Consider the following 26376-nt stretch of genomic DNA (forward strand, 5'->3'; position numbering starts at 1 on the left):
TTTGTTAAATTTTTTATTAGAAATATCCCAACTCTATTTTTAAGTTGAATTAACATAAATTTAAAGAAGAAATTTGGTTGATTTAATAGCAAAGTCAACAAATATTATTAGTTAAAAAGCTCTAAAATTGGTATGTAAGTATCATGGAGAAACACTTGAGTGAAAATTTCCACGATTACATGATCGATGATAGTAACGCGAAAATTTTAGAAACCTTACGATATTTTTTGCACCAAAAAATAACTTATAGTATTTAAGTGCAACAAATAGGAAACTAGGATGGTATTTAAGTACAATTTACACTATTTTAGTGACATTTCTTGTTTAAGGGGTTTTCCGATATTGATTCTTACACATTTCTATTATATAATTCGCTACCGATTGATTATCACTACCCATAGATTAATTTAAAATTTTCCGAAAAGCCTTATTATTAATATCAATACCCAGTAGATTAATTTCAGATATTCTATAAAAAAAACGATGTATCTAAATAGCAATTTTTGCGATCTAATGTAAATAAGATTAATTTAAAAACGGTTTTTTTATAGAGTGCACATGGGCACTCTATAAAGGAGGAGAGAGATAGAGAGAAATGAATAGCCCATAAGCCCCTCTGATTTGCATTAATTTCTGTGCATAATTCATTTCTCTCTATCTCTCTCCTCCCTCATAGAGTATCCATGAGCACTCTACAGAAAAACCGATTTAAAAAATATATAAGTTTCAGCGGAACAAATATCTAGAATTACACTACATTAATTAACGAAAACTGAAAACAAATCATTCAACTCCCCCCCCCCCCCCCGCCCCCCCCTTCATTCTCCTCATTAAAAAGTCGTCGGCGTGAGAGAGACTCTCTCCCTTACTCCCCCCAACTCTCAATCCCTAGAGAGAGAAAAAGGGAATTTTAGAGGAGAAAACTCTAGAGAGAGAGAGAAGAGAGAGAGAGGGGGTGGGGGAACCCTAGAAATCGAGATCACCGGTTGGTGTTGAAGTTGGACGCCGATCGATGTTGTTTGTTGAACTGGTTGCCGCGATCGATCTCGACCTGGGCGGCGGGGTTGTCGGCGGCGGCGATCGGTGGCATGTCGGAGTGGCGGCTGGGTGTGACGGCCATGGCCGGCCTCGCCTTGGCCGCCGCCATCGTCAATCTCCTCTCGTAGGTACTAAACCCTAACCCTAACCCTAAGTTAACCCTAGATGAAGGCTCTTCGTCGATCTCAAACTAGTAGTAGTAGCGCTACCGCGTCCCCCTCGTCTCCTACTTCGTCGTCGTCGTCGTCGTCGTGGATCCATTTGCGATCGCTTATCGTTGTTGTTGCCTCCTCACCTGCTCCTGATCGGTGAGTTCCCTTTCCTCCTCTCTTTGTTTCCCCCCGTCATTGGATTCTCTTTTGGTTCGCTTCACCCCCACCTTAAAAATCTAGTATTCTGTAGATCCAACGTTTGATGGTTTATTTTATCAAATCCACTTGGTTCTGAAATAAAGAAACCGTCTTGTCCTTTTTGGGCGATGAACTCCGAGATTAAGTTGTTGGATGTTTCTAAAGTCCTTCCCGCTGCGCTAAAAATTTGAAATTGGATGTTGCGATGAGCGTTGAGAGTTGTAATTTTGTTTTCTAACAGTTCACTAGTGTTTGAGCTCAATCAGAGTTAATTAGTATTTAGGAATTGGATAAAAGTTGTTTTCTTTCTGGGGTTGCTACTGCAATGTGTGAGTTAATGGGTCTGCATGAACAGAGTTTTCTTAGCTATCTTAAATTCGTGAAGATGCCCTTAAAAATAAATTCCCTTGGAACTGTTCAATTAGGATATGTTTTAGTCGCATAAAGGGAAGGAGTTATTTTGATATACTCAGAATCCCATTGCTCAAAAATAGTATTTTGGGTAATCTGGCAATACCCCTTCCTATAGTTTTCTGTGATTTTGGCCTTTCTAATTATGTTCTTTCTTTCTTTCCACTAGCCCGTATGGACATACAGTTTAGTTTTTGGGTTTTTCTTTCACCAAAATTTTTACTTTTTTTTTGCTTTTGCGTGCGTTGATATTTTCTAGTTCTTTGACACTAACTTATAGCATTTGTATGTGCTTTTCAGAGGTAGCCTCAAGTCACCATGGTCTCGAAGAAAAAGAAAAAGAGCCCTTAATAAGCAGCTGTGGAAAAGCTTTTTCACACCAGAAGGAAAGCTGCGAGATGGTGGCGTGAAGTTTTTAAAGAAAGTTAGAAGTGGAGTAAGCAGTGGCTATGCTTTCTCGAGTTTTTGAGCTTCTTTTTCACTTCATTATTTCAACAATGTCTGCAATGTTGTTGATTTTAACATTTTGTAGGGTATTGATCCAAGCATCAGGGCTGAAGTTTGGCCATTCCTTCTTGGAGTGTAAGATCTCTAGCCTGGCAGTTTCTGAATTGTTTCGATGTGATGTTTGCAAGCTCTAAACTTTCAGTTTGCAAGTCGTCTCTAAAGATGATGATACTTAAGAAATGGTTGAAAGACGTGCTATAACCTTATATGTGATAATAGAAGCTATTTGAAACGTTTTATTACTTGTCTTTGCTTCTTTCCTTTTGTTTACTGAAGTTGTTACAATTATGTTACATATTTTTTTTATCTCATTACAGGCTATGTTTATGCATTTTTTCCGTTTGTGTGCAAGTGCAATTGTTCTTTCCCCTCATTTAGAAGCTATGTTACCCGGGTACTTCTATTATGAAGCCATACCCATACACGACACTCACCCATACCCAAACTTCATGGACACCCTTTGGATATATGCATACATTTACCCAAACATGTACGATGTGTTATTCTCTAAAATACTTGTCATATACGAATATACTTCTTGGACGTATATCCTACACCTCATGTTCATTTCTTGAAACTTGTTAGACATGGGCCCGATTGTTTCAACCTATATCCAACTTTAAAAAAACTATGATTTAAAAGGGAGATTTGAGTGTCTAGTTAAAAAAGAGCAATTCCAATTTATAATAATCAATATAATAAAAGAAACTCAAAGATATTATAGGAGTTTAATTCAAATAGCACATGAATTTGAAATAATAATGATGTCATGTAAATTATTAATTCCGATATTTATATGTAGTCATGTCTCCATACCCTACATTTCACAAATTTCCTATGTCCTGTACCTGCACTGGTACGCGTATCCGTTTCCATGCAACGTAGAGGGAGGGGGCATGAGTGAGTTTTTTTTTAATTTATTTTATTTTAATTTTTTGGTGGGTGGTCATGATAATCATGGCAGCTAGTGTAGTTCACACCTAACTTTTTCTGATGCCTATCACTGTCAAAAATTTGTATATAGAGAGGCAACAGAATGGGAGGAGTTCATTCTGGAAAGGGTGTATGTTTGGACGGTTGGACCCCTTTTCTCGATCTCCTTTATCTCTCTTGCCCCCTTTCTTGACTCCTCTTAGTTGTATCTTCCTCAGCCTCTCTAGTCTCTGTCTCTTAAGCACATCTGATTTACATGATTTGGCATTTTTATATATTTTGATTTCATTGATGACATTTATGACATTTATATACACTATCCAAAATGATACTCCACTCCACTATTTACTAAATTTCCTTGACATGTCCCGGGTATCTGCCAAGACTGCCATCCAATATGTATTTTTCCCACCTGGCATGACCTTGATACCAACATTTACATCACTGCTAACAAGTGGCCTTCTTAGGATGTGTCAAATTCTTTGCTTGCTTATAATTTCTTTTGTGATGAGATTTCGGTCCGGAGTAAAATATTGAAGTCAAGTTGAAGCTGGATGTGGAACTCAGTCGCTCTTTGTATGGAGCCTTCACAAATCTCAATTTAGAATACTCTACAAGTCACTTCATTATGTTGGGAAAACGATGAAAAGGGTTAGACACTTAGACGATTGACAGCCTACAAATAGATGTCATAATAGATGTTAACAGTAATGTAACCCAATAAAAGTCCTTATCCCTTATTTACGATCTGTAAAATACTATGTCTAATAAGACTAGAACAGTTTATTCTTTAACGATGTTCGTATATTTATGCATCCTTTTCAGATTCATGCTTTACCTTCTTGATAATTGGCGTGAGGAGATTATAATTCGCTACCTGTTGGTTCTAGTGATCTTCTTCCATTTCAATATTGTCCTCTATTTTTCACATATTATCTGTTTCAAGGGTTTGTATTCATACTTTCTATGTCTGGAGGAGACCCTGAAATAGGATTTATAAAGCACTGGGGAGCTTAAATGACCTACTTAAGGAGTACTTGGTTTGATGCAGCTGCAGTGATTGCAGCTGAGTTTGTATACAACTCAGACATTTGGGCCAGTTGCAACTGTTTGTGTAAATATCGTTGTAACTGCAGTTGTTAAAAAAAACCTTCAATCAGGACTTGCACAAATTTGGGTGTGAGTCACAGTTGCAACCATTTGAGCAGCAATAGGCGGTTTAAACTGCAGTTCCAGTTGCAACACACTCCAAATCTAAAGTCCAAAAAATTTAATATCCCTAAACAAACACCTACAACTATAATGCACTTGCAAATTGTAAACTTTTGAAATTGAACTAAGTAATTGCGGCGACAACTGCATGTGATAGCAATTGCGACAAAGGACATTTGCATTGCAAACACATATAGCAGATAAAACAATCCTTAATAGTGAATATAAAAAACTCGGTAAGTAGGTGGGATACTGGGAAAACAAAAAATTGAACTGCATGTGTTTTACATGTTTCTTGACATTGCAGTTCCCAGGTACCTTGTTGCAGATTTGGATTTAAAAAGGAAAGAGATCATTCCTCAGAATATGGATTGCTGTTGCATTCACATCATTGTGCCGTGAATCAGAGATAACTGCTGCAGATCAGTAAAATATTATTATTCGAGTTCAAAACATAGTGTCTGATCCCTTTTTTGAGATGCAGGTTCTTTGTTGCTGATCTGTGTAATAATGTGTTGCAAATTCCATAAATTTGAGATACGGGTTCTTTGTTGTTCTCCTTTAAGAATCATAATTTAATCATTCACTTTGCAATCTCATTTGTGCAAATTTCATATTAATTATACCAATGTGCATGTACGCAACATTTACATCTGCCTTCCTACATATCCTGTGCATTTAATCTTGCTGTTCACTTCTTGATGCTTATTCATGTATGCTATATTCTGAAAGGGGATCCAATTTTGTACATGAATGCATTTGGAATCTCCCCTAGCTTTATGTGGGGATTTTTAACAGAGAAGTATGATTTAATCCCTCCGTTTGTTGCTGTATGTTCTCTTCACAGTAGAAGGATTCACTTATTGTTGGTTCTTGCAAACTCTCTCATATGTATTGACCAAGTTATTTGTATCCTGCAGATATGACCTGACGAGTACAGAGGCTGAAAGAATAAGTATTAGAAAAGAGAGAAGGTATGTGGGTCTTGCTGGTAATTTTTCTCTTTCATATTTTCCCTCTATATGTGTTGTATTGCATGGCTGCTATGATGAAAATAAATTACTGTGACCTGCATCGTGTTTGTAGAGCAGCTTTATATTCTTCCAATTTTGGAGAAGTCTATCAGACTAACTTCTGTAACTTCTTCATGCAGGAAAGAATATGAGAAACTAAGGAGAAAATGCCGACGACTTTTGAAACAAGCGGATGAAGGAGACGAGGAAACGAAGGGAATAGATGAAGTTAGCAACTCTGAAAGCCCTTGTTTCAATGAAGGCTCTGAATCTCCTGATTCTGAAGACGTGTCCAGTGCTGGGCCCTCTGTCTCAACTGAAGAAAATAAAGCTCCTGATGCATCTGCTTCCAAATCAGATAACCTGGAAGAAAAAGAGGGAGATAGAAGTGAAACTGTTGATGCTGATGCATCTGCTGAAGAGGAAGAAAGTGGGATAACTAATGTTGAGGCATCTATGGCAGGATCGGAATCTTCTGCAGCTGAATCATCATCTGAAGAAGAGACAGAAAGCATGTTGACATCAACTGTGGATGAAGAGAACGCTGATACTGATCCCAAATCCAGAAAAACGACAGAGGACTTCACCACATGGCAGCGTATAATCCGTTTAGATGCCATTCGAGCTAATGGAGAGTGGGTGCTCTACTCTCCAACTCAAGCTGAAGTCTCCGAAGAGAAGGCACTAGAATGTGCTACTTCTGTTGGACTAAAAGACTTTGACCATTTGGAGCCTTGCAGAATATACCACGCTGCTCGCCTCGTCGCAATCCTTGAGGCCTATGCTCTCTATGACCAAGAAATCGGTTATTGCCAAGGAATGAGCGATCTCCTATCCCCAATACTCGCCGTGATGGAAGAGGACGATGAGGCATTCTGGTGTTTTGTGGGTTTTATGCGAAAAGCTCGGCATAATTTCAGGCTTGATGAAGTTGGCATACGCAGGCAACTAAACATTGTGTCAAAGATCATAAAGTCTAAAGACTCGCATCTATACAGGCATTTGGAGAAACTCCAAGCCGAGGATTGTTTCTTTGTTTATAGAATGGTGGTAGTTTTGTTTCGACGTGAGCTCGACTTTGACCAGACTTTGTGTTTATGGGAGGTGATGTGGGCGGACCAGGCAGCAATCAGGGCGGGGATTGGGAAGTCAGCGTGGGGGAGGATAAGGTCGCGGGCCCCACCCACTGACGATTTGCTGTTGTATGCTATTGCTGCTTGTGTTCTTCAGAGGAGGAAGTTGATTATCGAGAGTTATAGTAGCATGGATGAGATTATCAGGGAGTGCAATAATATGGCAGGGCGTCTGGATGTCTGGAAGCTTCTAGATGATGCTCATGATCTAGTGGTGACCCTCCATGATAGGATCTGATGTGGCTTGGATCGCTTTATAGCTTGACTTTTTTTGTTTTGGTACCTTCTCTATCGCCCTCTTAAAAGTTTTAGATGCATATCCCAGTTGAGGTCTTCCATGCCGCTGAGATATTGCTCATGGCGTTTAGTTAGGCATGGAATTGGTCACGGTGAAGCTTTAAAAAGGGGGAAAGCTCCTTATCGGAATCAATTAGAACAGATTATCATGTTGTTTTAACCTTATTAATATATCAAACGTTATACAAGTGCACGCAATTCAATGCATTTCTCTTATGTATTTTTTCCACATTTGAAAATAAAGCCTCTATATTAGGTTTTTTTTTTAAAAAGAGAGTACATTTTTTTTTTCGGTTGATGATGCAAAAAAAAAAAAAGTAAATAAAGAAAAAAAAATGAATAAAAATCCCCATACCTCCATACAGAGATACTGAACGAGAGTTGAGTCTGTGGTAGTGGCATCTGAGAACTCGTCTTCAGAGGCTATGTTAGGAGACTTTCCAAAATTGGAAATTGGATCGGGATTGAGCCTGGTCCCCTTTTGGGAAGGAAGATGAACCAGTTTATCTCAAAATTTGGCGAGGATGGAGTTCCGAGGTGGTTGCCGTGCTGACTCTAGACATCAAGCCTATCAAATGACCAGCAAAGCATTAGGTCCTTCAGGTGAGATTGGGAAGCTGACTCTAGACATCAAGCCTATCAAATGACCAGCAAAGCATTAGGGTCCTTCAGGTGAGACTGGGAAGCGGCGGATATTTCCGCAGCCTTGTGTGCGGGCTGATGACTTTGGGGAGCCTGTTCCGTTGGTGTCATCGTGTTAATTTTGCGTAACAATGACCGTTTGATGATCTTCGCGCAGCTGCGATTGTAGGAGACCGAGTATACTTAAAATCACGGCGAAGAAAGGAGCCGACCGTTTGCTTTCATTCATCGTACAGTATCCTTTTCTGGAAGGGATTTCATATCGTTTGAGAAAACGCGCTGCTGAAAGGTTTGGGATTTTCGGTAGAGTTTGGTGCACGCGTGAATTATTCAGCTGCGCTACTTCTTTTGTGCTTTATACGTGGAATGGTTAATGGGCCAGACGTTCGTGTAAGCGCTCTACTACTCTCTGTGGATACCGGGAGGTTGATGTTCTTGATTACTTTAAGAAGTATAATGGTCTCTTTACACTTGGTCTCTTTTTTTACTTTTCAAATTTCTTGTTATCCTTTACACTTGGTAGATGACTTAGCATCGGATGCTCACGGGGTACTTGAACTCACGTTCCACTTTAGAGGGGGAGGGGTGGCCTATGTTAGATATAGGTGCCCTGTAGGCAATAATTGTATATTGTAACATGATCTTATGAATATAACATCCTTGTTCAAAATGATAGTATGCTATTTTAATCAGATTTATCTGGTATTTTAATACAGATAAAGTCCTTAGAATGATACTAGACTATCAGACATTTCGGATATGATCGTAATGAAGAGATCTGATTTGGGAAGACTAACGTATATTCTAAGATGTTCCTAGTCGATGAAGTGTAGAAATGAGACATCATCACTTTGGGAAGACTAGTGTGTACTCTATTTCTCCTTTGGTAGCATGATGATCCATCTCTTGGATCATTGATGTGAGATATCAAGATGTAGTATACAGGTGACTCATTAGTGAATGAGTTGACTGAACGACTCACCGAGAATGTCTAGTTGGTAATTGAATGAGTTGACTGAACGACTCACCGAGAATGTCTAGTTGGTAATTATACTTAACTGTCAAATAGAAGTTCTCAAGTGATCCGAGAATGTCTAGTTGGTAATTATACTTAACTGTCAAATAGAAGTTCTCAAGTGATATAGTACAAAGTAATCTTTTGACCTGAGGCATGAGTGCAATATCTTACATGTCAGTATAGATGTACTTAGACTTTTTTACCTAACCATAGTTCTCATTGAGTTGTGCATAACGGTTCTTGTTTGGTGCATCCCGAGACATAAGTAGATATTGAGATGTCAATATGAGATTCGTCTCTCCCGGTATAAGGGGTTGATGTCATAAGATTATTTGATATAACTATAGCTTGAAAATCATTGGCCAAGGTAAATAAGATAAACTCAGTGCCAGTCTGATCTTAAAGGTTATGAGTTTAATATCAATAAACACTAATCAAGCTATTAGAGTTTGATAGTTTACCATACCCTAGGCTCGATAGTTTGACATTGTTTTACGAAGAGACCGGACTGTACAATGTTATCACCGAGTGGTCTTGATAAAATTGTGTAAGCATCTTACAAACATTTATCATAATTTATACTAGTATAGTCTTTATGTGTAGCTAGCACCTCTGTTGTACTTGTGGATATGATCCACTGCCAAGTCTTAAGTTGGGCCCTAGAGTTACACAAAGCGAGTACTTGAATCATACGAAATACAATTTGTAGAGTTAAATGTGTACGATTGATATGCATATATGATTTTCACCTATGTATCGATAAAATCAGAATGTTATGTGCTTAAGAAATGAATTTCACTATTTTTTTCCCATAAAGTTAACTTTTAGTAAACTGATTGGCTTTTTGGTCAACAATTGACTTTTGGTCAACTCATTGATTTTTTTGGTCATATGATGAGTTATTAGTTAATGATTGAAAAATTACGCAATATCGTATTTATGAAACACCGTATTGATGTGGTGTTTTTATTTATGAAATACACACTTCATTATACCTTGATTAATAAGTCATGAGATGAGTCATTAATGTGGTATGGTTTGGGAACATGGTTTTAGCACATAATTTTGATTCTTCATGACTCTTTGCATGACTCATGAGATGAGTCACTGCATGACTCATGAAAGGAATCATTACATTTAGATGACTCATGGCATGACTCATGAGATGAGTCATGACTCATGAAAGGAATCATTACATTTAGATGACTCATGGCATGACTCATGAGATGAGTCATGACATATCTCACTCTATGACTCATGGCATGACTCATGAGATGAGTCATGACATATCTCACTCTATATATATGAGCTCTCTCTCTTTATGGAGAGGTTAATAAAAAATTGGCTAAGTGGTTTTTTTCCATAAGAGTATAAAAGAGAGCTTTACCTCTTACTAAACTCTAGCAATCTTTGAGTAAGAGGAAATAGTAGGATTTTAAATTACCTGGGGTGGATATCTTGCTTTGTGTCTTAAGAAGACTCCGATTTTATCAAGCTCACTTGAAGACTTAGAGATCCGCTACAAGGAGGTTTACAACAACAAGAAGAACGAGCTAGGGGTTGTTCGATCTACAATCGAATCACGCTACGAAAGTAAGCCTTCAAAGCTCTTTGTTGCTCTCTTTATTATATGGATCATGTTAGATTTAATTAGGATGGTCCTAGCTTGTATTTCATGTTCTCTACATGCTTAGTATTATTATACATATAGTCTTTCGTTACATATTTTATATTTAATTAGCACAAGTTTCCAATGGCCTATGCGTGGCCTATATGATTTTCTCTTTGCGAGAGTGGAGCAGCATGTTATGTGTCTTTGAAGCATCCCATACCACCAATGACTCCTACTTGTTCTGTCAGTGGTTTACGTAACAACTTGGTCTGCGTCTGGCTCTCATTATCGATCAAAAAGTCAAAAAAGATTTTGCCAAACCCATTTTCTTTTTGGAGGTTTTGCCTTAAAGGCCCAATGTTTTATCCTCAAGCTCAATTATTTTATTTTGCATCTGTGATCTGAATTATCTTTATATATTTATCTTTAAGTTCAAATTCTTAAATACAATACATAAGTTAGTGCCCTCTCGTCCCCCTCATTCTTTTATTATGCTTTGTCTGGTAGGAGGCACGAGAAGGAAAGGTGAAGTGGAGTGTGGTTTTGGTGGAGAATCCTGCTTTTTGGCTCGCGGGTGAACCGCGAGTCACCCAACTCGCAGAGGGGGGTACAGGGGCAGTGGGCCCCAGCTGTGGGGCCCAGCTTTGGTGGAAGTATAGCGTGTTTTAAGGAAAGTATAGTACAAATTTTTATTCATTTCTATTTGTCACAAAAAATAAATAAAATCTGCAAATTTTATCAAAGATAGTCAACTTAAATCAAATTTAACTAACTGCGAAATTTGGTCTCACAATGAGTTAAAATTAAAATTATGAAATTAAAATCGTAATTCTGAAATTAAATCTAATTTTAAAAGTAAAATTAATAGTTTACCTTTTTTTTTATTTTTTTGTAGTAATTATAATAAACAACCATGATGATTCATGATCAATAACGTGAAATACTTTTGATGAGGAAAATTAGAAATTAATGCTACAAGTTTAGAAGTTGAATAACGGACAAAAATTATACCTTGAAACACCAAAAAAGTGATGAATCTCTACCAAATTTGAGCAATCAAAGCCTATGCATTAATGGCGTTGCGGAGTAATTAATGAGTTCATAAGAGTTAATAAAGAATGAAATAAGAGAGTAAAGTAGGTGCGTGAAGAGAGGAAGCCCCTTGCATGAATTGAATTCCGAACTTGCCCGGGGAATGAATTATGAAACTCGGCCCGGCTAAATGACTCGGTGTTCTTAAGGGGTTGAGAAGCAGAATTCCGTTGCTCATCTCTAGTAGTTCTTGCCCACCGGTCAGATCAGCATATCGATCTAGAAAACCGATGAAAAAGAGAGAGAAATATGTCATCAACCACTGCTAGCCGTGCTGCTTTGTTCATTTGATATGATGGATCTCCCACCTCGGCAGGCAAGTTGACTCAAGTTTTAGATTGAACTAATCCATCGACACAAATAGTTCGTGGGCGAGAATTGAGTTATTTCGGCCCTGGAGGATTGACGGGGCGAACTGCTAGTTTCGGGATACGAGATATTCACTCGAGCCTCTATGGACGTATTTGCCCAATTGACAAGTCTGAGGGGGGAGGGGGTGTTAATTGGAAGTTTTAGAGAAGTTTAGGGTTTGGGGGGAGGGGGCCATTTGAAAGTACCCTAGAGAGGGGGTGAATAGGGTAATTGCTAATCTAATCCGATATCGATGCCAAATTAAAACTAATTAACAAAAATATCCTAACGAAGTGATATACAATGAGATATGCAAGTATATAAAATTAACTAATGGGCTATATAAACATGAATACAAGATATAAGAGAGATAGTGAGCAAATGACAATCGCAAACACAAGGCAAATGATCACAGAGTTCGGTCATCCTCGACCTATGTCTCCGCTCCTCACCCTCGAGGAGAATCCACACTATCTCAAAATTAACTACACAATCGGTTTTCAAAGTTCACCGAAAATTTTACAACTTCACACAATTGTCTATACACAATACACTCCTCTATGTGTTAGCCTAGCTCGTGTCACATTCCTCAAGTGCTCGAAATTACTACCTCTCCCTAGGATTTACAACCGACGTCACTCATCTTGGAATTAACCTCGTCTCTAAGTGTCCTTGTGTATTACAATGTGATCTCAACTATTAAGTGCAAGAAAATAATTTGTTCTCTACTACAAAGATGAGAACTAAGATAAGCCCACACTCGATGAATCACTCACCACAACCCAAATATACAATATGTGAAAAATACTTAAGCTCAAATTGATTGTGTGTGAAAACAATGAGTAAAATGAAAACTAAACTTAAATCAATCTAGCATAAATATATATGAATCATTGTGTGTGAAAACAATGAGTAAAATGAAAACTAAACTTAAATCAATCTAGCATAAATATATATGAATCAAAAATATGAATAAGCTAGAAGATAAGTTTAGAAAAAGTTCTCTGGAAACAAGAGAGAGAGAGATATGTGAATTGAAGCTCAAGAACAAAAATGATCTCCTCCTCTTGTGAAACCCTCTTCACATAAACACCACACTTGATTTTTTAAAACATACTTAAACAAACTTGTAAAATTGTTTTTAAACTTTTCTTAGATGAATCAGAATGTTGAGGCCAAAGGGTATATATAGGTTCTAAGAACAAACCCCAAAACCCAAAAAAAATCCAACAAAAACAACAAAATCCCTAAAAATCAGGAAACTGGAAACCAGCCGTTACAGTAGCTGTCAATCTACTGATGGGTTCATTGGTCGACTGATGAGCTGACCGTTGGTAGTCGCTCAAAGCCCGTCGGTCGACTAATGCACCATCAGTCGACTGATGAGCTGCTTTGGTCGACTGATGAGCTGCTTCGGTCGACTGATGGTGCATCAGTCAACTGCACAGAAACAAATGCTAATTTCAGACGATTTCTTCAGTCGACTGATGATCCTTGTTAGTCGACTGAAAACATGCATAGGGACTTGTTTGCACAGTAAAAATGAGTTTTGAAGTAGGTTTAAAAAATAGCAAATAAATTCTAAAAATTATAAAGGGGGAAATGTTTATAAACATGAATATAAACATGTTAGAAAAGAAATTTTGGAAATATCATTCCCCATTTGTGAAAACTCATCATTTTGCAAAATCGGTCAAAATACGAATTCTCAAAACACTTGATTTTGGACAAAATAATTTCAAACAAGTTTGAAACTTTTTTGAATGGATTAATGGACTTTATAAAAGATGTACAACAGTTATATTAAGTCTCTAATCCAAAGCATATTATTTTGCAAATCGGTAAAACACACGAACTTGTTAAAACTTGATTTTTGATAAAATCAATCAAAACAAGTTTTAAAACACTTTTCAATAGACTAATGGACTTGAGGAAGGATATAAAATAGTGTAAATAAGTATTTAATCCATAAACACATTATTTTCTCAAAACGATAAACACGTTATTTTCTCAAAACGCGTATAATGCGATAAATATGAAACACATGTGCATGTATATGAATATATGTATTTGTTTTATATTTATATGGCTAAAACTCATCTTTCAAAATATTTTGCAAAGTGAAACAACCAATGAAAGCCATAAAACGAAACAACGTGTGTGTGTGAAATTTGAGCTTTAAGCATAACACACAAAGTAAACAACCTAGACTACAAAATTATACCCAAGCTAATGATCTCTTCGTGACGTTCGATCTTGGTAACATAAATGAAGTGCAATAGTGTTCATTGACTTGAAATGCAAATGACTTCATTCCGGTTTCCTCCAACCTCCAAAGGATGTTGTCGTTAAGCTTAATTCCAACCAACCGCTAACGGATGATCTTTGCGTAGAATACCTAACAAGCAAACACAAACACTCGACAAACGATGTTAGGAATTGTTTGTTAATCATCAAAACTAGATTAGATAGTAGGCTCATAAACATGAGACCTAACACCACTATCTTGTATTGTATTTGAGAATTAGGGCTTAGAGACAAATATATAAAAATGATTGGATTCAAAAGCACAAAATAAAACAGTTGTGTTTAAAGATAAAACATGGTAAACCATTGAAACTTTAAGGCAAAAACCCCTTTCTTTTTCTTTTTTTTTAACTATTGTCATGCATTCTTGTGCATGATAACTCTGGAAACCATCATCTATTTATCACAAAACCAGTTCTCAATTTTTTTGGCATCAGTAACTTCAATGTGGAAGCTTTAGAAAGACAAGTTTTTATATGTAAATGTGGATGCCTGACATTCTTTTTAAGAAGGAAACTTATTTGAAAATCTTGAAACATCCATAATACATAAATGTGTATCCCGAAAAATGGCATCGCACATACTAGTCCACATGATTCTCATATTTACTGCAAGGCATTTTTGCACATTACCCTTCAAATCTTTCATATTTGCAAACTTACCGATAAAATATTGGTGTTTGCAAAATTACGTCCTACTTTCTCGCATTGATATTTTCTACCCCTTCCACTTAACAATTTTGGCTTTTAAATGGGAAATTGTTGCAAACATATTGAAACTTTTTGGAAATTTTGACAGGTCTTGTTTAAAAATCAACATTCTTAAACCGGAGCGGTAGGAAAACCTAATATGTCTAGTTTTGAGGGGTAAGTTTACAAATATAAAAGAGTTGACAGGTATATATGCAAAAACTCCATATTGTCAATATGGATATCTGACGTTCTTTTAAGTGCAGAACTACTTTATAGATTATTATAAGGAGAAATTTTGAAAAACGACCGTTTTTTAAAAATAATAGGCAAAATCGACCGTTTAACAAAATAATTAGCAAAATCGACCCTTTTTTGCACGGGACTACTAGTCCCGTGCAAAAGATGGTCGATTTTGCTAAAATCCCCTCTTTTGCACGGGACTACTAGTCCCGTGCAAAAAAATCCCCAAATCTCACGACCGTGGCGGCAGCAACGATTCTCTCTTCGCTGCTCCCCATTGAAATTCTCCAGGAGGGAAAATCAATAAAACCCTAGGAATTGGGAATGGGGGATTTGTAAAGGAGAGCAAACAGAATTAACGGGGAAGGAAGGAGGAGGGAGCCGCCTCTTCAGTGCGCTTTTGGAGATCCAGTCGACGCTCGAAGGATTCGACTGCGGAGGCGCCGCCACTGCCAGTGGCGTTGAGGATCGCTTCGTTGGTCTTGTGGGTGAATTTGTCGGGGCTGGATGAATTTTTGTAGTGAAGAGTTTGGGGAAATTTGAGGGTAGGAGGGGTTACGCTGCTTTGGCATGAAATGAAACGGGGAAAGGGGCGTCGGGTATCAATTTTTTTGCACGGGACTACTACTCCCGTGCAAAAAAGGGGATTTTTAGCAAAATCGATCCTTTTTTGCACGGGACTAGTAGTCCCGTGCAAAAAAGAGTCGATTTTACCAATTATTTTGTTAAACGGTCGATTTTGCCTATTATTTTTAAAAAACGGTCGTTTTTCAAAATTTCTCCTTATTATAATTCCTTCTGAATCCGTTGAATTACAATCATCAAGGAAGCGCTAAGTTGGATGAATTGGGCCGTTGCTTACTTGCTAATTTGGGCACAAAGTCCATTTTGATGTCGCGGCCTTTTACTTTAAGAAGAAAATTCCTGTTTTAATTTTCTCCTTAATCCATCACCATCGGGGATGCACCAAGGCTAATCATTACATTGATCACCAATAATAAGCTATTCTCTGGCTCTAATCTAACAAAGGATTTAAAAAATGGAGCTAAAAGATTGATATCGAGGTCTTCTGTTCATCTCTCTGATGCAGTAACAGATAAAAGTAGAGACCATAAAAGGAAGGATTTTACTTAAGCTGGACCTCCCTTTCTTGGCGCACCGTGTATCCAATGGACCGTGTTTACTGGATACTTTCTTTTCGTCAAGGCAGAGCTTCTTGTCATTGGCACCTTATAGGAAATGCCTCTCGGTAGTTGGGCCAACTTCCGTGCACGATGTGCCATCTTTACTTCTCTGAAACAGTATCTCTCCGTCCATGGTATTACTTGTGCACAAAACCTTCGAGCATAATGTGAATTCTAATCCCATAGACATCAAACCTTCAGCATAATGTGAAAAATATTTAGGTCATGTTTGGATTGGGTATTATTTTGAGTTAATAACCCTTTATCCTTTAAAATAAAAATTTTAGGGGGATTAGGTGAAACTATTTAGTCTATTAAAATGAAATATTCCTTGGATATAAGACTAAATAATAGGGGGAGATAGGGGTGTTATTATAATCCTCGGACTATTTCCTACTCGAGATTAGATCGAAAAAGATGTCGTTGCCCCCCTAAGTTTCTAACATTTACCGAGGCTCTGCATCTTCAATTCTCTCCTAACTCAAGATATTTGCTAATACCCTCAAATTTAAAAACTATAATTTTTTTGCACAAACATGAAGAATTAAAAAGAAGAAATTGATTGAAAAGTACAAAAAAGTCTCTAAAAATAAAAATTACGAAGAGCTCCCTAAATTTTAAAAATTACAAACAACCTCCTTAAAAATGTAGATAGCCCCCTTAAAAAAAATCTAAAAGTGCCTTAAAATTCGAAAATAAAAAATGACTCCTTAAAAAAATTAAAATTTACAAACAAAATACTAAAAATTTAAAAAGTACAAATATCACCCTAAAAATTAAATTACAAATAACTCTCTAAAAATCTAAAAATTACAAACTAACCCCTAAAAATAGTTGGCTACTATAGAGAAGCGCATGGTAGACAGTTAATGTTGTATTCTGATCCTACACCCCCTTATTATGAGAAATTCCCAAACATTATATAGATATTAAATTTATTAATAACAAATTGAACTAAACAAACTAATTAAAAATTTAACTCACTATAGTGGTCCACGACTAATGGAAACCTCTCCTACCCATTATAAGCTTTCAAGGATAGTAAAATGATATAGATGCAATGGATTAAAAAAAATATGGGCAAAATAACAGAATTTATCCATCTTTTCTTCCAACATTTTCGAGCACCTGAATTGCTCGGGAAAAGGATCAGGGCACCATACATACATCCAAGACACCTGGACACCTGAGCAAGAGATGACAAAAGGATTGGCTTCCAATCTCACATCAGATTTCTTCCCTATGCAAGTACAATCTTTTTCCAGATACAAGCATGCTAAGAAAAATAAATAAACCAATAATTTGAGATGAAACAAGAAGAATAAAACAAAATAAAGAAAACAAAAGAAAAGAGGATTAACTGAAGCCACATAAGCTATTATTGTTGGTTATGCAAGTATTCTAGATTTCAAGTAATACCATACATAAACAATGTCACAACACAAGGAAGCCTTTGAGCACAAATAACCCAATCCATCACCAAAACCACAAGTCTCAATTGATCACGACAGTTTAAAGAAGGGGGGGGAGCTTATTCCGCCTTGGTGAAGTGCCTGACGGCGAAGGCCAAGCCCAATATCATGATAGGCACAAGGAATTGCAATATCTTGATGATGAAATCAGAAGATTTGTCAGGGTTGTATGATGGTTGCTGAGGTGGCACATAAGATCTCTTCGCTGGAACAGATGAGGCATCGATGTCTCCGATCAAGTACTTGTCCATCATCTCCCTTGCTGAGTTGCTGTGACCAACATCCTCGAAATCGTTTGTCGCGTCCTTACCTGCAACAACGTAGAGACAAAGTTGTTGAGATTACTAGAGTCGATGCATGATTGTTTTATCTACACGTTATGGGAAATTAATATACCATTTTAACCTTATTTTTATAAACAAACTTTTCATTTTTTTTTTCATTTGTCAACGCACTCCCAACTTCTAAATGGTTCACTACAAATATAATTTACATTGAGCAGTAAGAATTTGATTGTGCATCTCCCATTTTGCTACTTGTTATTGTCGTTGTCACCCTCTTTAACCCTACCTCTTTCGAACTAGATACTCCTAGTAGAAACCATCAACACCATGATTTAATAATGCTAATTCCTTTACTAATGGACCCCCATGGGACAACATGAATTTGAAACAAGAAAAAACTGAAATCAGCAGGATAAGTTTATTCTGTAGAGTGGGGTATAGCACCGACTTCTACTAGCTAGGCATAAACAAGGAGCCATATACTTTCATAGTTGGTATACATAACATCGCCAAGAGAATGGATTACATTTTCATGCAGACATGATTCAGATATCTGAATAATATGCACAAGGATAATCTCCAGACCAAAAAGGGGGCCAAAAGATTAATTGTCAAGCAGCAGCTTCATTGTCTAAATAGTAATTTAAAGGAAAGAAGAGTTCAACTGGGTGAAGATTTAAAGTCCTTCACTAAGAAAAGTAGTATGCTTCTCGACAATAGGCAGTGTTAAGATGAATATCTTGTTTTCTCAAGCATGTACTTCCCAGAATAGTTCTTCTGGATTGTTGGCTCATGCATATGCAAAAGGAACTAATTATTGATACCACTAACAAAGTAATTATCCTAAAAGAAAAGGTATCTAAAAAGACGATACATAAAATAGCACCTTTTGGATTCACCATAAATTCCCATCTACAGGAAAATCAGTTATATTGGCATTTGTGGGAGAAAAAAAAAGTGCTATTATCAATCTACTTCAGGCCTATAATGAGTCTAGGAACCAAAGAAAACTTCGGTTGAAATTTTAAATACTGAAATAAAAAATCAAATCATTTGGCATAAAGACACTACTCAAGATCAATTGGTTACTTAAGGAAAGGTCAATGGGTTTACACCACTGTAACCACAGGACAATAGATATTCCTAATAGATAATATCTATGATCAGAATAGCATGAAAGAGCAATGCATTTGTAAAGTGGTTATTTTATGAGTAAAACCTCCACTGCATGCATGAGGAAACATTTGGTGGTATGTTTCTAATGGCTCATATTTAATAATCATGAAATTCACATTTACAGTGGTGTCCGAGTACACTCAATAGTTTCATGCCAAAGGACAAACCTAGTAAAGCATTGCTGAGCCAGCTTGCACATGTTTCAATTCATATTACTAAATACTTCTATCCTAGACACCACTTGCCCTCTTATGATAGTATGCTGCCAGTAGTATAAGACCAAAACGTAAAATTACTAATTCTTTTCTTAGTTCCATAAATGATGTCTAATTTCTCAAGAGAAACATGCCATACGAGCCCTGAGGCCCCTCAATGACACGACAACAATATATTATGATATATCATGTAGTTAAAATGCATATGACAAAATTATCTATTTCTGTGACCCCCAAAAAAAACACGACAAATACAAATAGTAAAAGCATAATTTAAGTCGGCAAGTAGAAATCTTACCAGTAGCTGCTAGCAAGACTTCATCACCACCAGGATGCTCATCCATAAAAGGGGTGACATCATAAACCTGAATAATCCATTTAAGAAGGGGAACGTATTATTACTTTTCAACACTAGATGTAAAATCAACAATGACAAAAGGCAATAAAGGCCACTGCAATCAGCAAGGATAATATTGTCAGCTTCCAACTCCACTTTTAAAAGGAAAACAATGCTAAATCCATGATAAGTTTATAACTCGCAGTAAATAAAAAGATAAATGTCAGCTGATTAATAAAAGAAAACAAGCATGTGCTTTATCAAGTTTCATATTTCTACGTATACAGACTCAAACAATGAATCAATTTACTCATAGGTTATCAATTCATGTTCAAGCAGAGCATCTAATAGAATATAACATATATTGAATTTGAAAGGTCCATCTTTAGCACCTTCAGCAATAGAAATATACAAGACAATGGCATCATGGATAAGTATGTTTCGCGATGAACAAGAAAGACAGAAGATGAAGTTTAAAGATATGTCTGTCGCGTCTTGCGCCTTTGGGGAACTACAAGCATATTCCCAGTAGGCAGAAATGAGAATAATTTACAAACAGTAAAACCATGACCATTGGCCACTCCAATCTAGTACCTAGCAGATGCATTTGTAAACTTCCCCTAACTGTTCATCATGATTGGACAACTTAATTTGAATCTGAGAAATCCCATAACACCAATATTCACACAATAAAATTCGCTCTTAAATGAAGGTCCGAATCTTTGTATGTACTACAGAACTGGAACAACACCATAAAACCAAACCAAGTACTACATACAAATTAACAACTGGCAATATCTCCTAATATAGAATATAAATAATATTTGAAGAGGCCATCTGCTTCACTTGAGTTGGTCGATATTGATTCGTGAACTCCAGAACTTTATTTCATAAAGGACTGAACTTCCCAAAGCTTTCAAAATAACTGTCTTAGCTGTCCTAAAGCTCCCAAAGCGACTGTTTTAGGTATCTCCTTTGCTCCATAAATCAAGAAAGATCTAAGAAATGAGGGGGCTTCCCCAACAGTTTCTTGCCTAATTGAGTACATTGAAGAACCTTGTAAAGGTGCAATAGAAAAGCATTCTGCAGCTGCATTTACAACTAGACCTACATCTTTGTAAGGCATCACTAGAGTGTCATTCTTGATCATGAAACTAATCAATCATCAACTAATTACAGGACTCCATGTAATGCCCATTCAGCTTTAACCACAACTGACAACATTAAGATAAATGAATGATTAAATACAATGTGTTGAAGGCATCAGATAAACCAAGAAGAAACAAAAACCTTTAAAAGACTAAAAGGCTAGGTGACTTACTTTAGTTACAAGCAATATGAATGAGGAAGGGAAAATTGATTTCAGAAATTCATCAATGACTATACTAGTTACAGGATTCAGTAAATTCCCCTCATTAAAAAAGATATCTAAATGAGATATCTAATTCCGTATCAATAGATGAATAATAATCCACATCCTTCACAAAATACGAGACACGCTTTACTAAATCACCTTATCTAATCTTCATATTCCTATCAAATGTTCTCTATCAATTCACCGTGAACAGTAACTACCTTCGGCAAGAATAGTCATTTGCTAAAGTTTCAAGAATTACAACTATCACTGAATTCAATCCGCCACTATAATTCCATATTTGAATATCTTAGTTCAAATTGCAATCAAACACGGAAAACTATATTTGAACACGTCTTGGTTCAAATCACCACCAACTAATTGAGAATACTAATGTTAGAGTCCATCGAGTCCCAAGTTCACTGAATGGGGAGTCTATTCGGGTATATAAGAATTTGGCTCTCTACCTCTTAACAATGACATCTAGCACTTTGAGGTGAGTTAATCCTAGATGACAAATGATATAAAAGCCAACCCCACCATTCCATCCAGTTGCAAGTGAGCCACACCAGCTGTGACGCCGGCACTACAGTGTTCGCTCGCGACTAGATTAGTGCAAGGAAGCAAGCCATCCTGCATGAATGTCGGGATTGCAGAAGTTTGGTGGCATATTGGGATCTCTATTTAGCCAATCATGGGTTTATAAAAGATTTCGCTTCCCCCCATCTAAAGCTAGCATCTATCTACTAAGGGTGAGACCTCCCAGATCTCCTACACATCATACATGAGACTCTCACACCTACCCCAACTTAATCATAATTCTCAAAAACTTATTCTTTTTAGCTAAAATACCCATAATTCTTCATTTATGCTTATTATATTCAACAATTCCAAACTAACTCTCCCTCCAAATCCCAGATCTCATCCAGCCGCATCAATCAAAAGAATCTCTAACCCTAATCTGCATAAAATTAAACCCAACAAACCAAAAGTTCCACAACAAATACACAAATTATAGAGAAATAATTCATAAAAAAATAATTAAAGGGAAAAAAAAATGCACGACCTTTCCGTTGATGATGAGCCAGCAATCCTTGGTGGCGTTGTGCTTCGAAACCTCGTCAAAGTGATAAACCTTGGAATCGCCGGCCATCTCCAAAAACCCTAACCAAAAAAAAAAATCCAAAATTAATCCCACAAAAATTACAAAAAGAGAATCGAGATCAGCAAAAAAAGGCGAAAAAAAGATGAAATTTTTACTTGATTTCTAACCCCTCTCCCTCTCTCAATTTCTCCGATGCCGGGTTTTTTAGAGATTCACTTCGCCCGTTCTCTCTATATTTCTAAGGACGCAGTGAGTAGGTGGGCTCTTTGACCTTGGACTAATAAGAAAACTACTATTATGCCCCTCGTTGTTCCCCGGTTTTCGTCGCGGTTTTGCGGGTAAAGCGAAGGGCCAAGGGGTAAATCTTTCGGCTTGACGCGCTGATGACACACGAATTCGGCTCGAGATCCGAAGCCCAACGCACTTTATTAAAACACCCGGTCGGCGACGCTGGCATTTAGCAGAGGTCCCATTTTGGGGTCCACTCTTTCGGTGAGGGTTTCAACTAAGGCCCGTTTGTTTCATTTTTTTTGAAGGAGAAAGTTAGAGGAAAGCTGTCAAATCTGACAAAAACTGTCAGTTTTGGCAGGCTTTCTTGCAAAAACGCCTCTTTTAGAGGCGTTTTTGCAAGAAAGCCTGCCAAAACTGACAGTTTTTGTCAGATTTGGCAGGCTTTCCCCTTCCCATTTTTGCAAAAGCCTGCCAAAACAAAAGAGGCGTTCTTGCAAGAACGCCTCTTTTGTTTTGGCAGGCTTTCTTGCAAAATGTCTCTTTTGCCAAATCTGACAAAAACTGTCAGTTTTGGCAGGCTTTCTTGCAAAAACGCCTCTAAAAGAGGCGTTTTTGCAAGAAAGTCTGCCAAAACTGACAGTTTTTGTCAGATTTGGCAGGCTTTCTCCTTCCCATTTTTGCAAACAAACAGCCCCTAACAGGATTTTTTTAGTCCTTGCCGATACTTAGCTCCTCAAATCGTTTGGAATTACGAATAGGTCCCAATTCCTACGAGCAAAAGAGACCATTAAAAAAAACATTAATAAGTTTGATCTTTTCTGGAGATATCTAACAAAATCGATGTTTTTTTGTCACGTTATCTTGGCGGGTCAAAAAGAGAGATCAATTTTATAAACTATCGACCTTAAAATATATGCGACTAGTAGTCCCGTATTATTAGCAGTTAGTAATTATGATTAATCTAAAATGATAGTCCTGTGTACTTTGTGCTCAAATAGTTGAGATATAATTACTAAGAACTAATTATACAGGACTATTAGTTCCGCATATTATAAAGTTGATATTTTATAAAATCCACCTCTTTTTTGCTAGTTGTGATGACGTGGCCAAAAATAGATCAATTTTACTAATATTTTTATATAAGAGTTGATTTTACTAATTATTTTTTGGAAAATATCTTTTTAAAAAAATTCTCCGACAAGCATTGTGTGGGACCTAAAAACAATTGAAGTGGCTGAAGAGCTAAGATGAAAAATCCCTTCACAAAGCAGCCACTGGTTGAGGGGCTAAGTTCAAACCAATGGGTTTTTTGTTTATAATTGGAAATATGGGACTACGGATCGCGTGCGAATTTAATATTTATATGCTTGAATTGGATACGAGTGTGGGCCTTAGATTGACTGGGCCCATTGTTTGTTTGGTGGTAGGTTTTGAAACGGTTGGGTAGTTGAGCAGAGGGTTGGTGGGGAATCCCATTTTCTCAATTTATTAGATCTTTGAAATGAATTTTGTAGTTATTGCTCTTTTTCAATTGACCATGACAAAGTTAAAACAAAATGACCATTGGTAGTACTAGTGGTGATATTATCGTACAGATTGTCATAAATTTTTGAAACATCAAGATTTTTCATTGGTATTAAACATTCTACATGAAGATCGAGATGAACAAAATAGATCGTCAATTGGAATAACCCAATAAACATATTAAGGGGTTATTTAGATGTACTTTCGTAAAATTACTAAATTTTAAGTCATGTGATGTATGATTAATATGTGCTCAATATACATGCTTTGCTGTTTTATAACTTTAAGACATTCAGTGATATGGTAGTTTAGACATGCTCGAGCGAGAAGCTCGTGCATAAACACAGACATGCACGAACAAAACACACAAAATGCCATAACGACACCGTAAGTTTCTAAATATGATGTAAAAACAATGTTGCATCGAGAAATTTTTGTTCGATATTAGGCCTCATATATAGTCATACACGTATGGCATGACTCCAATGCACATGTTGAAGTGTTTGTTCCACATATTTGGTGGTCAAAAGTGTTCTAGAAGAAGTTGAATGTATAACAAATTTAGTCATGGCATGCTAATATCATGCGTGGAATCAGTAAGATCGAGGACTTGAAGATGAAGCTGCGTAGTCAATTCTCCTTGTGGGGGGAGAAATTTTCAATTGTGATAATATATTAGCAAACTTTCGATAGAATAGTTGTTCTTACTGGATTTTAAGATGATTAGGATTAAATTCCATTTGAGGAAACTAGGAGGGACTAGCAATTATCACAATGGAGATAAACTAATTAAAATTTCATTTTCAGATGTTAGCTCCGTATCGCATAGGGAATTCATGTGCTTGTATTATTGGTAAGGCTTATCCCTGATTCCTCTCAAAACTTTTCCTGTCTAGATTAAAAGCCTTTTGATGCAACTAAGAAAACTGAAGGGGGCGAAAAAAAAAAGGTTATTTCCCCCAAAATACCATCAAGCATGTTTTAACTCCTATTTTATATGTGAGTTCAAACTTTAACTTAGAGCCTAAAATAAAAGAACATGGGCATTATCATTGTTACATGATGCATTAATTATGTGTTTTCCTCCCTACTTTTTCTTTAGGAGGAAAAGGAGGAGAAAAAAAAATCATCACATAAGGCCTTCTCTATACTCATTGACTTTGGTATTGACCAATGAAATACATCAGTTTCTCTTGTAATTTGAGAAGCATTTTTGTGGCTTTTGCTGTTCTGCAGTATCATACAATGAGCTAGGTAACAAACAGTACAAGAGCTTCCACAGAAAAAATCAACTCAGAACTACTACTTTTGAGGGGAACAAAACAAATGAAAGGGCATTTATCATCCACTCTCAAAGCAAATTCCAGAGAAATTTATTTGGCTAAATCAGCCATTAATATTTTTCACTTTGTGGTCCGGAGTCCACTATTGCTAACGACTTTCTCGCGGAACGACTTTCTCGCGGTTCTCACTCCAGTTGTTAATTTGTGGTTGCAAGGGCGTTGTCTGGCCTCCTTGGCGGATTTTATTGCTAGTGCTCCCCTCACTCTGTTGTTGAAGAGTGATGGAGTCATTAGGCCGATTGTGGTAAGTACCATTTGGAGGCGTCTCATCTCTAAAGTGGCCATGAAGAAGGTAGGGAAGGACATGGCGAGTTATTTGGGAGATTTTCAGTTTGGGGGTGGGAGTCTCAGGAGGGGCAGAAACAATTTTGCATGCGGTTAATATGTTCGTTGATGTCCACCATGCGGAGGACTTGCTCTCCATGCTTTTGGTCGACTTCTGGAATGCATTTAACTTGGTCGACAGGAGTAGTATGTGTTAGCAGCCCCAGCCAATATTTTTGACTAAGGACAAAGTTAGGCAGTGAGTTTTTCCTAATGAAACAAAAGTGTTAGGCAAAACTTAGGTGAAGTTTGAAAAAAGGGTTGTGGGTCCCACAAAGACGGGTCCCACTAATATATTTTATTTGTGCATAGTATTTTCTCAAACACTATAAATAGGACCCTAAACTCTTAAGAAAATCTCATCCCAGAAACAACTCCTCTCATAGAAGAGTAAGAGAGAAAACACAGAGAGAAATTGTGAGAGTTCTTAGAGTGTATCTGATCAAGAGAGGGTGTTCTCTTTGATCAATTCTTTTGGGATATAAAATAATTTGGCATCGTCGTTATACCGTGGAGTAGCTCCGAAGGAGTGAACCACGTATATCTGTGAGTACTTTGGTTGATCTTGTGCCTTTATTTTGTGTATTGCATCTCCGTTAGAGGCGTTCTTATTAGGGTGTATCCTAACAACTGGTATCAGAGCCTAACTTAGAGTATATATATCTGCTTATTGTATGCTCTGTGGCTGCTACTAAAAGTGGATCCTCCACATCAGAAAATAAGTTAGATTAATATTTACTCTTTTAAGGCATTGGATACTATTCAGGTGTACCCACACTATTCACGTGCACGACACTGTTCACGAATATGGTACTATTCACGAATATGGTACTATTCACGAATACGGTACTATTCACGAATACGGTAAGGACGTAATCTTTCGTCATGGGATCTACAGTTGAAGACAACAGACTTCGAATTAAAAAGTTCGGCGGCCAAAATTTCAGGTATTGGAGGATGCAAATAGAAGACTATTTGC

At 37.0% G+C, this 26376-nt stretch overlaps 2 protein-coding genes across 2 annotated transcripts; one reads left to right on the top strand and one right to left on the bottom strand.

Moving 5' to 3' along the window:
- LOC109839555 (GTPase-activating protein GYP7-like) lies at positions 952-7118 on the top strand. Its single transcript, XM_020408032.1, has 5 exons — positions 952-1346; positions 2100-2235; positions 2332-2381; positions 5372-5425; positions 5605-7118. The coding sequence occupies exons 1-5, from the start codon at positions 1204-1206 to the stop codon at positions 6833-6835; spliced, it is 1614 nt and encodes a 537-aa protein (XP_020263621.1). The 5' UTR covers positions 952-1203; the 3' UTR covers positions 6836-7118.
- On the bottom strand, positions 17365-22246 carry LOC109839557 (cytochrome b5). Its single transcript, XM_020408035.1, has 4 exons — positions 22131-22246; positions 21937-22034; positions 19478-19544; positions 17365-17814 (listed from the first exon to the last, which is right to left on the bottom strand). The coding sequence occupies exons 2-4, from the start codon at positions 22021-22023 to the stop codon at positions 17564-17566; spliced, it is 405 nt and encodes a 134-aa protein (XP_020263624.1). The 5' UTR covers positions 22024-22034; positions 22131-22246; the 3' UTR covers positions 17365-17563.

The sequence above is a fragment of the Asparagus officinalis genome, chromosome 4, assembly GCF_001876935.1.
Source record: "Asparagus officinalis chromosome 4, Aspof.V1, whole genome shotgun sequence".
NCBI classification, from domain to species: domain Eukaryota; kingdom Viridiplantae; phylum Streptophyta; class Magnoliopsida; order Asparagales; family Asparagaceae; genus Asparagus; species Asparagus officinalis.